This window comes from Budorcas taxicolor, chromosome 5, assembly GCF_023091745.1.
Source record: "Budorcas taxicolor isolate Tak-1 chromosome 5, Takin1.1, whole genome shotgun sequence".
NCBI classification, from domain to species: Eukaryota; Metazoa; Chordata; class Mammalia; order Artiodactyla; family Bovidae; genus Budorcas; species Budorcas taxicolor.
The window spans coordinates 40,481,968-40,497,755 of record NC_068914.1 but is presented as its reverse complement, the minus strand read 5'-3'; the positions used below and the strand labels follow the sequence as shown (position 1 = coordinate 40,497,755).

Genomic DNA, 15,788 nt, shown 5'->3' with positions numbered 1-15,788 from the left:
AGGGACGGGGGAGCTTGGCGGGCTGCTGTCTATGGGGTCACACAGAGTCAGACACGACTGAAGCGACTTAGCAGCAGCAGCAACAGCAGCAGCAAGGAAGACAAGAGACAGCTTCTGGTGCTGTTTGCTTCTCTGATTTCTTTCTTTCATCACTTTGTAGACCTCTCAGCCCTGCCCTAGATCAACCCTACCCAAATCCCTTTTGGTGTCCCTCCCTATTCCATCACAGGTTAGGCAAATACTATGGGTAAAATTAGAGACTAGGGTAAAGTTGACAGTGAAGCCCCCTGGTCTCCTGCCAGGGGACCTCTGTATAGTGAGCCTAAAAACCAATGCCTTAAAAAGGACGTACTTGAGAAAAGTGTTCTCAAAGCAAGAGAGATATAGTGGTAACAGGCCTGATGCCTCCCACCAACACCGTGCCACCCTGGGCCAGTAGAGCACACGCACACTTATGTTCCTAGGAGGAGGTAATCCTTGGGGATTTACATAGGATGGCGATTTTGTTCTTCATCCTAGGCAGTGAGTGTGTCCCCAGGGGGGCTGTGAGATCTAAAGACAGGAATCCATTCATCTAGTACACTTCTGCCTCTCATGAGGAAGCATCTTGCTGTACCATATCCACTGAAGAGTCATTTTGCCCAAAGCTAGAGGGAAGCAAGCTCCCATTGGTTACATCCTGAGCAAATAATGCTATTTAGACTATGCACCTGCATATTTGACCAGAATTCGGGGATCTGGGGACCAGTGGCCAACAGCAGTGACCACTCGTTGCGATCTTTTCCTTACTCTTCTCAGGCTATGGCTCCAGTTCCCAGCATAGCTGGGTGCTCCCTACCCTGAGACAAGTCTGGGTGTTAGCACTTTAGTGCACTTCAAGATCTGATTGGTCTGGGGACCAGAAGGGGATACCTCCTGCTAATGTTGTGCAAGGGTCCTGTCCATTCAGGCAGGCTCCCATGTGGTATATACCCATGTTTTAGCTACTATGATCCTTAACACATAACGCTCAGCTTAGTGATAAAGAAAAATTCATATATGCATGGACCTGTGAGGAGGACTGTCTTTGCCCCACATCGTCTGGGTGTTTAATGAATCACCTGAAGGCAGGTCCTTAAGTTGTCTGAAGGCTCAATCCCGCTCGTACCTGGCTATTGACTGGGCCTTTCGCTGGGGCATTCAGCCTGACACCTACACCTGGCCAATCCAAGTGACTTGGGCTTCCTCACGACATGGACCCTGGGTTCCAGGGCAAGTGATCTGAGAAGACATAGCACCTCTTAGGATGTTGACCTGGAAGTCAGGCATGTCAGCTCCAGAGGATCCTTAAAGGACCAGCCAGGTTCAAGGAGGAGAAGTATTAATAATAGTCTGTCTCCTGGCAGCACAGGTAAGGTTCTGGAAGGCCATACTGCTGTGGCCACCCACACATTCCGCCCTGCCTAGGCTCAGCATGGGAACAGCAAGGAGGTTCTACCCGGCCCCTCCAGGCTGTGGTCCACAGGCAGGACATCCACAGCTTTATCCGACTGATGCGTACGACTCTGGGTCCATCTGGCCGTCTGTGGACAGATGGAATTTCTTTGAATGATAGAGAATTTTTTTTATCAGATTGATAAAATATATAAATCTTCCCTCTCGTTAGCTGTCCCTTCTCAGTTTAGGTCTTAAACTAATTCCATTCCCATGCTTCCATATGAGAGCATTATGGTAAAGCCGTAAACCATTCAACTAACACCCAGGTCACACGTAGTGTCCTTTCAGTACAGGATCAGAATCTGTCAGTAGTGATTTGTGCCGGAGTGTGGTGGAGATTCTGTAACTTGAAGAGGCAGTCCCATGAGAGAATGCCAATCAGCTCTTCTGTTACTGATCAGAGAACCTTGATCTCACTGAGTTCGTTTCCCTGTGCCTCTTTATGCCTTTTAATCTTTTTTTTTTTCAATTATTGAAGTATAATTGATTTACAAGTTGTGTTTCAGATGTATAGCAAAATGATTCAGTTGTTACAGTTTCCATTATAGGTCATTACAAGGTATTAAAAATAGTTCCCTATACTATACAGTTGGTCCTTGTCGGTTATCTATTTTATCTGGAGTAGTTTGTATCTGTTAATTGCATACTCCTAATTTATCCCCTGCCTTTCCCCTTTAGTAACCATAATTCTGTTTTCTATTTCTTGTGTTTTTTAAGCTTTAAAATCGTTTTTTTTTTTTTTTTAATATTCAGTTGTATGTCTTCCATACTTTTTCATTATGGCCTGAATTAATGTTCTTAGTGACTTTTTTCTTTTCAGAGATGTGGAAAATACAACAAAACATTGAGAAGAAAATAAAAATGTACTCTAATGCTGGCCCTCCAAATAATTGTTAATATTTGAGTATTTCCTCATTATTAAATATTCTTATATTAAAATGATTTTAATGGCTAAGTACAAATTGAATATACCAGGACTTATTTTAACCACTCCCTTTATTGTTGGACACATGTTATTTCCTCTTTCTTGCACTCTTAATGCAATTACTTTTGTATTACTACAATAATAATGAATTTTTATTTAACACATATGATAGAGATTTTCTATATTTATTAAAATGCTTAATAAATTTTTTAAAAATGTAAATATATAAATTTTCTTTTTGATAAATTCCAGTAAAGGGGCTTTTGAATCATAGACTATAAATAATTTAAAGTTTTGCTGTTGTTGTTGAGTTGCTAAGTTGTGTCTGACTCTGTTGCGACCCCATGGACTGTAGGCTGCCAGCCTCCTCTGTCCATGGAATTTTCCAGACAAGACTACTGGAGTGGGTTGTCATTTTCTTCTCCAGGGGATCTTCCTGACCTGGAGATCGAACCTGCATTTCCTGCATTGGCAGGCAGGTTCTTTACCACTAGTATTATCAGGAAAGCCCAACGTTTTTCTATGTGGTCTTAAATCACTTTTCCAAATTCACACAATCACTATCAATCTGCACATGATTTAAAAATAAAAACGGGCAGGAATTATGTATTTGGGGGAATATGTAAAGCCATATTTTAAATGGACTTAATTTAGCTTTGATTTCTATTTGTTTTAGCCCTAAGATGAAAATTGAATCATTTGATTCCATCAAAGAGTGTTTTAAATTCCTTAGCTTCATGTTCTGATTCTATGCTTTTGTGCCTCTTTAAAGTGTAATCTCTGTCGTATATATTTCCCCACTAACACTGTATTTTTCTCCTTCGCGTATGGCTTGCGGTTTCACTGCTGTCAATCATTTTTCTCCAGATGTTCTTTCTCTTGGTGTCTCATTTAGTTCAGGCATGACTGTGCCATTACTCACTGCCCGTTGTCTCAGCTTCCGTATAATTTGTCTACTCCGTAATTCTACGTCTTTGAATGACAATGTTACCACTTTTAGAGCAGTAAAATATACATGTATATGTGATTTTTACATATTTACTGTTTTCTCCTCATCACTACTATGCTCAGTTAGGAACAAACCTTCACACATGCTTCACATGCTTTCTTGTATAATCGTGTCCATTTGTCTGCAAAACTGTATGTTGCCACTGTTTTTTGTACATATATTAATTTATAATATATTAGATGTCTTCAGTATTTACGGTAGTTATGGGTACTTCATCTGCACCGTTTTCTTCTAATGTAGTTGACCATTTGGGATATAAACTTTAGGGAATTCTGGAGTTGATATAGTGAATGTTAAATTACATATCTTGATTAAATGGTTATTTTTGGACTCCAATTATACTATTATACAACTTGTGAACTCTAAGGACTTTTTAAATATTGCCGCACCTGGGCATTTTGTTGTTTCTTTTCTAGCCATTAATTATAGCTTTTTTAGTAACTGCAATTTAATCTGAATAGATATCTCAATTCTTTTCCCTATGCAAAATTATTTTTATATACCTTCTAGGACTTTCACCATTAGTTGGAAAAATATTAGTTTTACTTTTGGTTACTTTTAAATTCTGAGCTCTCTTTTTGCTGCTCATTTATTTACTTATTATATTTTATTGAGATATAATTGACATATAACACTGTGTAAGTTGAAATGTACATTGTTTTTATATGATGCAGGTTATTACAAGATATTGAATATAGTTCCCTATGCTACACAGTAGGTCCTTGTTTATCCATTTTTATGTATAGTAGTATATATACGTTAATCCCAATCTCCTAATTTATCCCTGCTCCCCCTTTCCCCTTTGGTAACCATAAGTCTTTTTTCTATGTCTGTGAGTCTGATTCTGTTTTATGATAAGCTCATTTGTATCATTTTCTTAGATTCCACATATAAACAACATCATATGGCATTTGTCTTTCTCTGTCTGACTTGCTTAGTATAGTAAAGATTCTAGGTCCAGTCATACTGCAGATGGCATTATTTTGTCCTTTCTATGGCTGAGTAATATTCCATTGTGTATATAGGGATCACTTCTTCTTTATCCATTCATCTGTTGATGGACATTTAGGTTTCTCCCATGTCTTGGATATTGTGAATAGTGCTGCTGTGAACACTGGGGTGCATGCATCTTTTTGAATTATAGTTTTCTTTGGATATACATTCAGGAGTATGATTGCTGGTTCATACAGCAGCTCTGTTTTTTGTTTTTTAAGTAACCTTCATTATTACTCTCCACATGGTGGTTTTGTACAGAAAAGTGACATAGAGGGCTCTTCTGGTTCATGTGTTGGATACAAGTGTGAAGGGGAAACATTTCAGAAGGCGGGAGGTCCCAGACTTGGCCATTCATGGAAACAATGAATGCCGTGTGCCTACCGTGTGTCTGACATTGTGCCAGGAGCTCTGAACCTAGCAGCGAGCAAGCCGTCATCGTCCGAGCTCTTATAGGGCTTGGCAAGGATTGTCCCTTCTTTTATGGGACTTATGCCCTGGTGTGAGAGAGGGAAAAGAGTCCTTGCACTGGTGGTGATAGCAGCCGTACATATAGTACAGGTCTCCTGGCATTTAAAGTCTCCTTGGGAATGCTCTTGCACTGTTGGTGGGAATGTAAATTGATACAGCCACTATGGAAGAAGGTATGGAGATGCCTTAAAAAACTAGGAATAAAAGCACCATATGACCCAGCAACCCCACTCCTAGGGATATACCCTGAGGAAACCAAAATTGAGAAAGACACATGTATCCCATTGTTCACTGCAGCATTATTTACAATAGCTGGATCATGGAAGCAACCTAGATGTCCACTGACAGATGAGTGGATAAAGAAGTTGTGGTACATATACACAGTGGAATATTACTCAGCCATAAAAGGGAACGCATCTGAATCAGTTCTAATGAGGCGGATGAACCTAGAACCTATTATACAGAGTGAAGCAAGTCAGAAAGAGAAAGATAAATATCGTGTGAGTGAGTGAAGTCGCTCAGTCGTGTCCGACTCTTTGCGACCCCATGGACTGTAGCCTACCAGGCTCCTCTGTCCATGGGATTTTCCAGGCAGTAGTCCTGGAGTGGATTGCCATTTCCTTCTCCAGGGGATCTTCCCAACCCAGGGCTCGAACCCAGGTCTCCTGCATTGTAGACAGACGCTTTACCGTCTGAGCCACCAGGGAAGTCCCACTCATGCATACATACAGAATCTAGAAAAATGGTACTGAAGACTTTATTTGCAGGGCAACAGTGGAGAAACAGACATAGAGAATAGATTTATGGACATGGGAAGAGGGGAGGAGAGGGTAAGATGTATGGAAAGAGTAACATGGGAACTTAGTTCAGTTCAGTTCAGTCGCTCAGTCATGTCCAACTCTTTGCGACCCCATGAACCACAGCACGCCAGGCCTCCCTGTCCATCACCAACTCCCAGAGTCCGCCCAAACTCATGTCCACTGAGTCGGTGATGCCAACCAACCATCTCATCCTCTGTCATCCCCTTCTCCTCCTGCCCTCAATCTTTCCCAGCATCAGGGTCTTTTCCAATGAGTCAGCTCTTCGCATCAGGTGGCCAGAGTATTGGAGTTTCAGCTTCAGCATCAGTCCTTCCAATGAATATTCAGGACTGATTTCCTTTAGGATGGACTGGTTGTATCTCCTTGCAGTCCAAGGGACTCTCAAGAGTCTTCTCCACCATAGTTCAAAAGTGTCAATTCTTCGGTGCTCAGCTTTCTTTATAGTCCAGCTCTCACATCCATACATGACCACTGGAAAACCTTACATTACCATATGTAAATAGATAGCCAACGTGAATTTGCTGTATGGGTCAGGAAACCCAAACGGGTTGGGGTGGGATGGGGAGGGAGATGAGAGGGAGGTTCAGGAAGGAGGGGGCATGGGTGTACCTGTGGCTGATTCATGTTGAAGTCTGACAGAAAACACAAAATTCTGTAAAACAATTATCCTTCAATTAAAAAATAAATAAAAGTTTTAAAAAATCATTAAAAGTCTCCTTATTATTGTAGCTTTCAGGGACTGTGACCAGTGTACAGATACATGTTCAGTGCCCTATTAGAGCCCTGTGCCCCTGAAGGAACATCTCTCTGTTCTTACAGGTCAGCCTCTCTTTGGTTAGCATTCCCATTCCAGTGTGAGTTTGCCCATGAATGGAGTTCAAAGACCCAGGCTTCCCCTTTGATAAATCCACTTTAGGAGTTGATATACTGGGTATGAGTCTTAGAAATGACCAGATGCAGGAGATAAACTGTGGAGTCATGTAGATACAGCTTATCATTCAGTAATAACCTGAAACTGCCATTCTCAAGAATGACCTCCAGGGAAGACAAAGTTTCTGGCATGATTCCAATGGGATGCAGAAGGTAGCAGAGCTGTGTTGGGGAGTCTTCCCTTTGTGGACCCTTGGATAAATCACAGATGTGTTCATAGCCCTGAAAATACCTGTAGTTTACTAATGATATATTTTTCTTTTTCCCTGGCCAGGAATCTTACATCTTTTCAGCGGAACTTGGAGAAAAATGTGAAACCATAGGCAAGAAGCTATTGTACTTAGAAGATCAGCTGCACATGGCAATCCACAGTCATGATGAAGATCTCATTCATATCCTTTTAATCCTGCAGGTGGAGCACCTGTTAGGTTACTTTGTAAAAGACAGTCTTAAAAAATTGCACAGTTTTCCTATGCCTCAGCAGATGGAAACCAATAGATACTCCTGGTATTTAGAGTTCAACACACCTCTGATCTCTGAGATTATTCAGTATGCGATGTTTTCTCTCTAGGTTTTGGTAAGTTGGCCTTTTTGATGACTAAACCTGACTGCTAAAAATTACCAAAGAAATTCAGACATGCACAAAATTAGGCCAAAGAAAAATGTAGTTTTGGGGCTGTGCAGCTGGGTTTGTGGGGCTCAGATGGTTGTGAGTCTGACTGCCTCGGTTTTCTAGGGGCTTTCTGAATACCGAGAAACCCAAATCCATCTTCAGCTTCCTCTTGTATCACATTAGTGGGACTTCATATCACTCCCTTCCAATTTTTTCTCATATAAGATTCCGTGTATTTCCTGTCACACCTGCAAATCCCTTTATCAAAACTAGTTGCCAGTGAGCAAGATGGCACAAGAAACTACTGGCTTAGGTGTTTGTCCACGTGAAGCACTGAATCTCATATTAATCAGTGTATGGTTTGTCCCTGGTTAGCGCTTCTGAGGGCAGATGAGTGCGTGCAAGATGGATGAAGACATATACAGCTTCGTCCTGTATTTTTTTTTAAGGTATTTAATCATAAGTTGAAACTTCTCTAGATGAAAGTACTTCTTTGTTCATTTATCCTTTGTGTTCAATAGTATGACTTTTATTAGATGTATTTGTGAGAAATGTGGCTATTTTGAACTTTATTTCTCATTGCTGTCTTTTCAGAATTCTAGTTCTCATCAGACTTTATCTGGAATATGTGTGTGTGTTTAAAGAGATTTGAATGGTCAAGCATTAACCATAATCACAAGTATTCAGATCCACAGTCTAATGATGGATTCAGCGTTCTGTTTCCTTTCTCCTTATAACCTGAAATCTTTCACCTTGCTTATTAAATTTAGCAGGAAAAATTTTTTCAGCTTAATCAGTGATTATTTCCAATTGCTCAAGGTACATTTTTAAAAGCAGACATTCTGTTTTTTTTGTAACTCCCTGCCCCTAATAAACTGTTATTTAAGCTCTCATTAAAAAGCTGGCCAAAGAAATAGTAGCAGTATATTTGCCTTTCACTTTTGTTTATTTCATGTTCATGGATCCCACAGATTTGAGCAGTTGTTAGGGGAGTGTGGCCTCCAGCAGATGGACAAGTGACAGTCTGCGGCTGGGCATCTGGGAGCAGGGTCCTGCCAAGGGCCAGTGCACACCGAGCAGCTCCTGGCCAGCAGGTGGGCTTGTTCCTCGGTGGGAAAACCCCCCAGCTTCTGGTGGGCTCAGGTAGCAGTTCTGACAGCTGCATTTGAGGTCTGTGTTAGCTTCTCATTTAGAAATTTTCAAAAATGTTAGTTTGATTCTGGAGAATTAGGTTTTCTCCTTAATAGATATGGGTAGTGGGAAGGAGGCTGAGAGGGGACAGAGATGTGTATAAATAGGATGCTTTTAGTGTTCCCAAGCCAGATTCAGGAGCAATGGGATCGTGGACAGTGGATAATGCCTCTATCAGTTCAGTTCAGTTCATTTCAGTCGCTCAGTCGTGTCTGACTCTTTGTGACCCCATGAATCACAGCACGCCAGGCCTTCCTGTCCATCACCAGTACCCACTCCAGTATCCTTTCCCTGGAGAATCCCATGGACAGAGGAGCCTGGCGGCTTCAGTCCTTAGGGTTACAAAGAGTCGGACACAACTGAAGTGACTGAGCATGCACTCACTAAGGTTTTCATTTGAGTTAAATGGGTAATATTCAGGAGATGTGCTGAACACAGTTCTTAAGTAAGTAAGTGAAGTTGCTCAGTCGTGTCCGACTCTTTGTGACCCCATGGACTGTAGCCTACCAGGCTCCTCTGTCCATGGAATTTTCCAGGCAATAGTACTGGAGTGGATGGCCATTTCCTTCTCCAGCGGATCTTCCCGACCCAAGGATTGAACCCGGGTCTCCCGCATTGTAGACAGGCTTTACCGTCTGAGCCACCTGGGAAGTCATGGTTAAGTGCTTGGTTTTAGGTAGAAAAACATTTTCATTGTCAGCATCACAAGATCACACCACATCCCATTTTTATATGAGGTTTCAAGATAGATTGATTCAGTCATTTTGTAATAAATCCTTGAGAGAACTTATTGGTAACCCTACAATGACTTGTATGAAAAGTCATTTCATTCTGATAAAATTTCTATAGACAGATAGGGATTATTATTTCTACTTGATAGTTGAGAAGACTGAGGCTTAGAAATTGCATGACTGTCCAAGATCATTTCTGACGAATGGCAAAGCATCCAGCCACCAGCCCATGGTCCTTCATGGCCAATCAGGAGGCCTGTAAGTAGCTGGACAGGCTTATTCTGTGGAACACACAATTACTATCAAAATGTTAAGCTTTAATAAGAGGTGTTTAGTGAAGATATGTTTATTGAGAATTTTGCTGGTCCTTGCTGAAATAAATGGAAACGTAGAGGGAACATGTCAAACCAGGATTGGGAAACACTGGTTTAGGTACTGAAGTCACCCTCCACCAATAAAATTTACACCACAATATGGATTTCAATGCAGACTTTCCTCTGCAACTCTGGCTTTGTTCTGTGTCACTGATTGAGAGTAAATACAAAGAAGGTATCTTTGAATTCAAACAGTGTCGCTTACTGGATCTCGGTGCCTTGAGATAGAAGGACACATTTACAAGGCACTGCTGAAGCTTCTTACACAAACCGAAGCCCTTGTTTCAAATGAGAGCTTATCTCGATTCAAAGAGGCTGCTGAAATCCTCCAGCCAGGCTCCGACTGGTTTGTGTTTCCATTCTTGATCAAAGAGACAAAGCTGAGTGCAGTTGAAAGAAACAGCTTGCCGTCAACAACAGGAAAGAATTTCCCAGTGAGCGTAGTATTTTTGTTTGATTCCATTAAGGACTCTGCCAGATCCTCCTGTGTGTAGGCTGTAGAGTGAACATGATTAATTCGAGCCCACATCAATGTCCATGTCCAGAAGATTCAAGCCTTGGACACTCCAGATGCGGAGGCCCGGAACTTTGCATAAGCCACGAGTGCGAGAAGGCCCTGGGCTGCAGCATCAGGAGAGGGTGGGCCAGTCACAAGCAGTGGGGCTGACCTTCCCAGCAGATCCTCTGGGCATCCTGATTTAACATCAAGGCCGTGGATGCTGACTTGCAGTCTCTTGTTTTTATGAAGAAGTCCCTGGATTGACAGAGTGGAGGAAGGGGAGAAGACAGGCCGTGTCTCTTCATCCTCCTGACAGGCTCACTAAATCACACCGAGTAACAGCACCAACCCATCAGGAAGCACACGGCAAGCATCTGAGAAGAGTCTGCAGCGTTAATTGGAAGAGCCGGCGCCACAGAGGTGACTCACGCCTGGCATCTAAGGCGAGGACGGGAGGTGCGACTTCACTGCCACTCAAGCCGGGATTTCCAGGAGTGTTTGTCTGAGTCTGTAGTATAATTTCACAGTCACTTTGGATCCTAATTAGCAGTTGTGCTTTGAAAAAACATGTTGAGGGGATGGAATCATTCTTCCACGTACATAGTGCTTTAACCGAAAACCGTCTAGGTTAGGTGGATGTTTTAGCAGCGGTTTTTCTCTTTCTCCTTCATCTTGTACAACACACTTTCAGAAGGAAAGAAGGACGCCTAAGAGTGGGACACTGAGCATATTTCAGAGCCCCGAGGGTAGTTCTGCCCGCCTCTGAATCCTAGATGAGACGGCACAGACTGATTCTATCTGTGGTTCTATTTGCATTCATGTCCAGGAAACCCTCCTGGATTTCTGTTCTTTCTCTTTACTTGGAATGCGTGGTGCCCAATCCATTAGTCTTGGTGGTGCTTGATGGCATGCAAACACTCTAAATACATCCAGATACGTGCAAAATGCCACATGAGCTTAAGAGCCCTTGCTTGGTTCAGCTTTAAAACATGCAGCTGTAACTGACAAAGGAAATGGGAGTTTGGGGGACTTGCTCTTGCCTCCTTGGAAGTGCTTTCATCCTCTAGAACTGAAGAGCTGGAAGAGGGATTGTGATCATCATGGGGTCATAGATGAAAGAACTGAGACCCTAAGACGCTGCAGTTTGACCGTTGTGTGCACTAGTCTGATGCGAGTATGGGGGCCGGGGTTCTTCCCTCTGGTCCCCACGAAAAGGAGTGGAATGGGAAGAGGAGGCGTGGGAGCCCAGGAGAGGTGTGGGAGCCCAGGAGAGGTGTGGACACCTGGCTCCTACTTCAGGTTTAGCACGGGTGAACTTGGCCCTGGGCGGCACCACAGGAAGTGCGCCTGCGCAAGCTTCACACCCTTTGAGGCTGCTGGCTGTGGGCGGGGCTTTCCTCTTTGCTAGTCAACAATTGGGCCCCTCACTTTTGGCTTTGGGAATGAAGGAAAGTTCTCAGGACTGTGGCCACAGGGCCTGCAGAGGGATCACTGTTGATTATGAAAAAAAATTTTAGCAAATCAGTAACTTACTTCTTTTGGAAGCAAAGGGGATCAGATGAACTGAAGACCATCGTTTGACCCAGCTAATAAAATGATCGCCTGAAATCACAATCGGCAGTAAAATACTCAGTTGTTTTCGATGTATAAACAAAAGACCCCTTTGAAAAAATCTGAGGATCTTTGGACATGGCTGCCCTAAAGGACAGTGTTGTCTTAGCACCGGAAGACACATGTGAAACGTGCCTTTATTCATTGCAAACACACTCTGCACAATTTTACTATCAAGAAGTAATGGTCTTGGCACTTCCCTGCTGGTGCACTAGTTAAGAATCCGCCTTTCAATGCAGGGGACGTGGATTCAATCCCTAGTCAAGGAGCAAAGATCTCACTTGCTTCCAGGCAGCCAAGCCCATGTGGCAAAACTCAGGAGCACATGTGCTTCAGCGAAGACCCAGCACAGCCAAAATTTTTAGAAACATTTTTTAATTGTAAAAAAAATTTTTGAAGAAGTAATCCTCTTGCCTAATACACCTGTAGTCTATAGCAAGGCGGTCTCGGGTTCAAAGGGGTTTTTAAAGATACTGGCATGGCAGTCCTTGTGCCATTGTTGAAACTTATGTGCTGATTTTCTCAGCTGCCACAGGTCTTTGGGGGCGTATCTGTTACAGAGAATGAAATACCCACTTGGCTGAGAGGCTGCTAGAGCACAGACATACTGAGAATCATTTAACTCCTTGTAGACCTCTTCTTGCACCTAGATGTAACGAGCACCTCTGTCATGTATACATAAATTCCAGCACCGAAGTTTTACTCTGTTTCCCCAGAACTTTCACAAAACACGTGGTCAAATATCAGTCGGCTTTAACTATGAACTTATTGGGGGAGCAGTTAGGAAAATCTGCATTTTATAAGTAAGATAATGAAAGCATTGGATGGTTTGCCAGCTTCTCAGAGCTGATGGGCACATCCTCAAATCTCCATCTTCTCATTCCTCCCTGTGTCCCTGGAGACCATTGTCTGAGGGGCTGAGACTGTCTGAGATTATTGTCTGAGTGTTATTTTCGTTGTATAACAGTCTTTTTCTTTTGTGGCTTCTCCCTCACTTTCTTTTCAAAACCCGTTTTCAGTGTGTTCTCCCAGTGCTAGACATTTTATGACGAGACATTTTATGACTTCTTTAAGAGGCAGTTGAGTTTGGTTCAGTTTCTCTCTCTAAAAAGCTTGGTTGTCATTCAGCATATCACAAGAGTGGGGCCTGTCGTCCCAGACTGCCTATCAGAGGTAATGATGTCTCAGGAGTTTGTCAAGATTCATAAACTGCTTAAGCTCTACATTTATTCTTTATAAACGTAGCTTAACTTTGTGATTAATTGGCAACTTGGTATTTGGTCTGGGACCACTTATGTTCTTGCTTGTGTAAAGTCATATGTGTTTTCACTAAAGATTAACAGAGCTGTTCAGAGAAACAGAAGAAAATGAAGTCTTTTAAAAAAGGAAAAAGACAAGTATTGGATGCTTTCTTCTCTTGGATCTCAACTCCACCCTCGTTCCCCCCCACCCTCAAGTTCAAGTGCAAGGAGTGAATCATCATAGTAGATGTATGTAAATTAGGTAAATGATGAAGTCTAGTGAGGCTTCAAGAGCAAGAATAACTGCCAGAGCCTTGTCAGGGTGGCTCAGCGATTTTTGCTTAGGTGAGGTTCATTTGCATAACTCCCAGGATCCTTTGGAATTCCTTATTTAAAAAAGAAAAAAGAAAGCTTCCTATAGTCATAACCTAAAGGTATCTCTATCTCTTGACACTGCATCAACATCGCATTTGGATAAAACAACATTGTAGTAGATGTAGGCAGTTTGAGTGGGAAGATTTCTGCAAGCTGCTTACCCTAAAGCTTTCTGTTTTCTCCATATCTGATCTAGTAATATTTAAGTCATCTGACCTTTTGTGATGACTTAATAGCATTTAAGTGGTGTCAACATGTTTCTGTGTTTCTTCTTAAGTTCCTCTTGGATGAAGTTAAGTTAGTTTGCTTATTAAATTAAGAGAATCTAATCCACCACTCATTCTGTATTTGTCTTAGAATTGTTCTGACTGCAGGTATACCAGGAAAAGCTGTGGACAGACAGGAAGACAGCCGTTGGTTAAATGTTCCTGAGCTTAAACACCTAGAAGAGAGCTCATCTCTTTAAAGGATGGTAGTCATATTATTTATTCCATAGGATTATTTGCTAAATTCTCTGTGATTGCTTTATCTACAGGAGAAACAACTTTATAGGTTAGGAAACTAAGAGCCCAACAGTTTAAAGAAAAATATATCAACCAACTAGCCAACCCAGAGAATGCAAGTTCCCTGCCTTCTGTCAAATCTCTAGTGGCCTGAATGGCTGTTTTACAAGTAACCTAGAGCATAATAACACGTGACAGCAGATTAGAACCCAAGGGGTTTTGAACTCATTGTTTCAGGAGAAAACTGAGATTCAAAATGATTTACACAAGGTGACAAGGCTGGCCAGTGGCCGACAGGCACTGTAACTCATGACTGAGTGTGGACCCGTGCTGGCACCCAGTCCTGGCTTTCTCCGGGAGACTCTGGTTTCCAGCCTTCTTTCCTCTCCACTGTCAGAGCACTTGGATGTGCCAGGGGCCCGCACCCCAGCAGGAGGCTTAGCAGGAGTACAGTCACGCTGACCATATTCCGTGGAGCATCCTAGCTTGCCATCTGTCTCAGTCTAAAAGCTGACTCTTCCTTTTCCTGTTGGAAACCTTCCTTGAGACAGTCAATGACCTCGGGCCTTGTAGGAACTGCAGTCGCTCTTAAAAGAAGTGTAACATTTGTATTAATATTTAATTGGTCCAATTTGGAGGAACTTGAAACTGCAATTAGAGGGCAGTGCCCATCTGCTTTCAGCAGGCACGTGGCTCTTAGCAGATCCCTGGGAGGCTGCAGGGGCCGCCCATCACCTTCACGTGTGTTCCTTAACAACGCGCGCACAGTCTCTCAAGGGGGAGCTCCAGATGGTGAAGGAAACTCTCCAGGCCATGGCCCTGCAGCTCCAGCCAGCAAAGGAGGCGGGGGAGAGGGAGGCTGCAGCTTCCTGTGTGACAGCTGGCGTCCGGGAAGCACAGTCCTGAGGCCTGACAGGACAGAGGGTGAGTGACCGTGTTATCAGCATGAGTGCTGGGGGCCTCTCCCATCCCTTCTGCATAACCAGTGTGCCTGAACCCATTATGGAGATGTGCAGCCTGGATGCCCAGCCAAAGGGTGGTCCTCTCTCCTGGGGCTGAGTTCAGGGGAGTTTGCAGATTGGAATATGCAGGGCGAGGGGAGTGATCTGCTGATTTCCTTCTGTCAATCTGAGACACTTTTACTGTGTCATTAACAAGAGCATCCTGTAGAGGATTTGAAAAAAATCTCTCTGTTACAGACCCCATTAGACAGACAGTGAAACTGTTAGTTGCTCGGTTGTGTCCAACTCTTTGCGACCCCATGAACTGTAGCCCCTCAGGCTCCTCTGTCCATGGAATTTTCCAGGCAAGAATGCTGGGATGGGTTGCCATTCCCTTCTCCAGGGAATCTTCCCAACCTTGGGATCAAACCTGGGTCTCCTGCATTGCAGGCAGATTCCTTATCATCTGAACCACCAAGGAAACCTCATTAGACAGAAGTTGGGGTGAATTCTGCTAGAAAGATGTCTCTTTCCCTGCATTATCTTGCTTTCTGCTGCACTTAAAATAGCTCCTGATTTAAGAGCTTATAAAAAAGGAAAGCATACATGTCTCTCTCATCATACCTGCTACACTTTCCTACAGGCGCATGTATAAGGGAGCTAATTAACCCTAGAATCTGGAAATAACAGGTTTTCACCTTAACTTCTCCTGTGATTCTCTATCATCTCAGGAGAATTAAGATCAAAATTTTCAGAAGGTATTTTTAAAGAAACAGCCTATCATGAGCCCCAGCCCTCTGGTTTTCCTGTTGTGGCAATGCCTATCTTTATAGGATGGCCCCTGATGTTTCATCAGTACTTGCTGAAATTCACTGACAACTAGAGCAGAAAGGGAGTAGGGGCCATAAGTGGGTTGGGAACTTATTTAAATGTTTAAGCCTCTCGTATATTCCCCTGAACCAGTCTCACCCAGGATCAGGCAGGACATGGAAATGGAAAGCTTCAGGGCAGTATAGTGCTCAGTGAGGCAGGGCTGTACTCAGATAATCAGTGCTATACTGAGTTAATCACTGCTGTGCTTGGT

At 43.0% G+C, this 15,788-nt stretch overlaps 1 protein-coding gene across 1 annotated transcript in view; it reads left to right on the top strand.

Moving 5' to 3' along the window:
* Window positions 1–14,669, top strand: part of DISC1 (DISC1 scaffold protein) — a 433,412-nt gene extending 418,743 nt beyond the window's left edge. The window contains exons 12-13 of the mRNA XM_052639485.1: window positions 6,900–7,017; window positions 14,530–14,669. Of these exons, the coding sequence (XP_052495445.1) occupies window positions 6,900–7,017; window positions 14,530–14,669 (258 nt within the window). The remainder of the gene's footprint in view (window positions 1–6,899; window positions 7,018–14,529) is intronic.
* The last annotated feature ends 1,119 nt before the right edge of the window (window positions 14,670–15,788 follow it).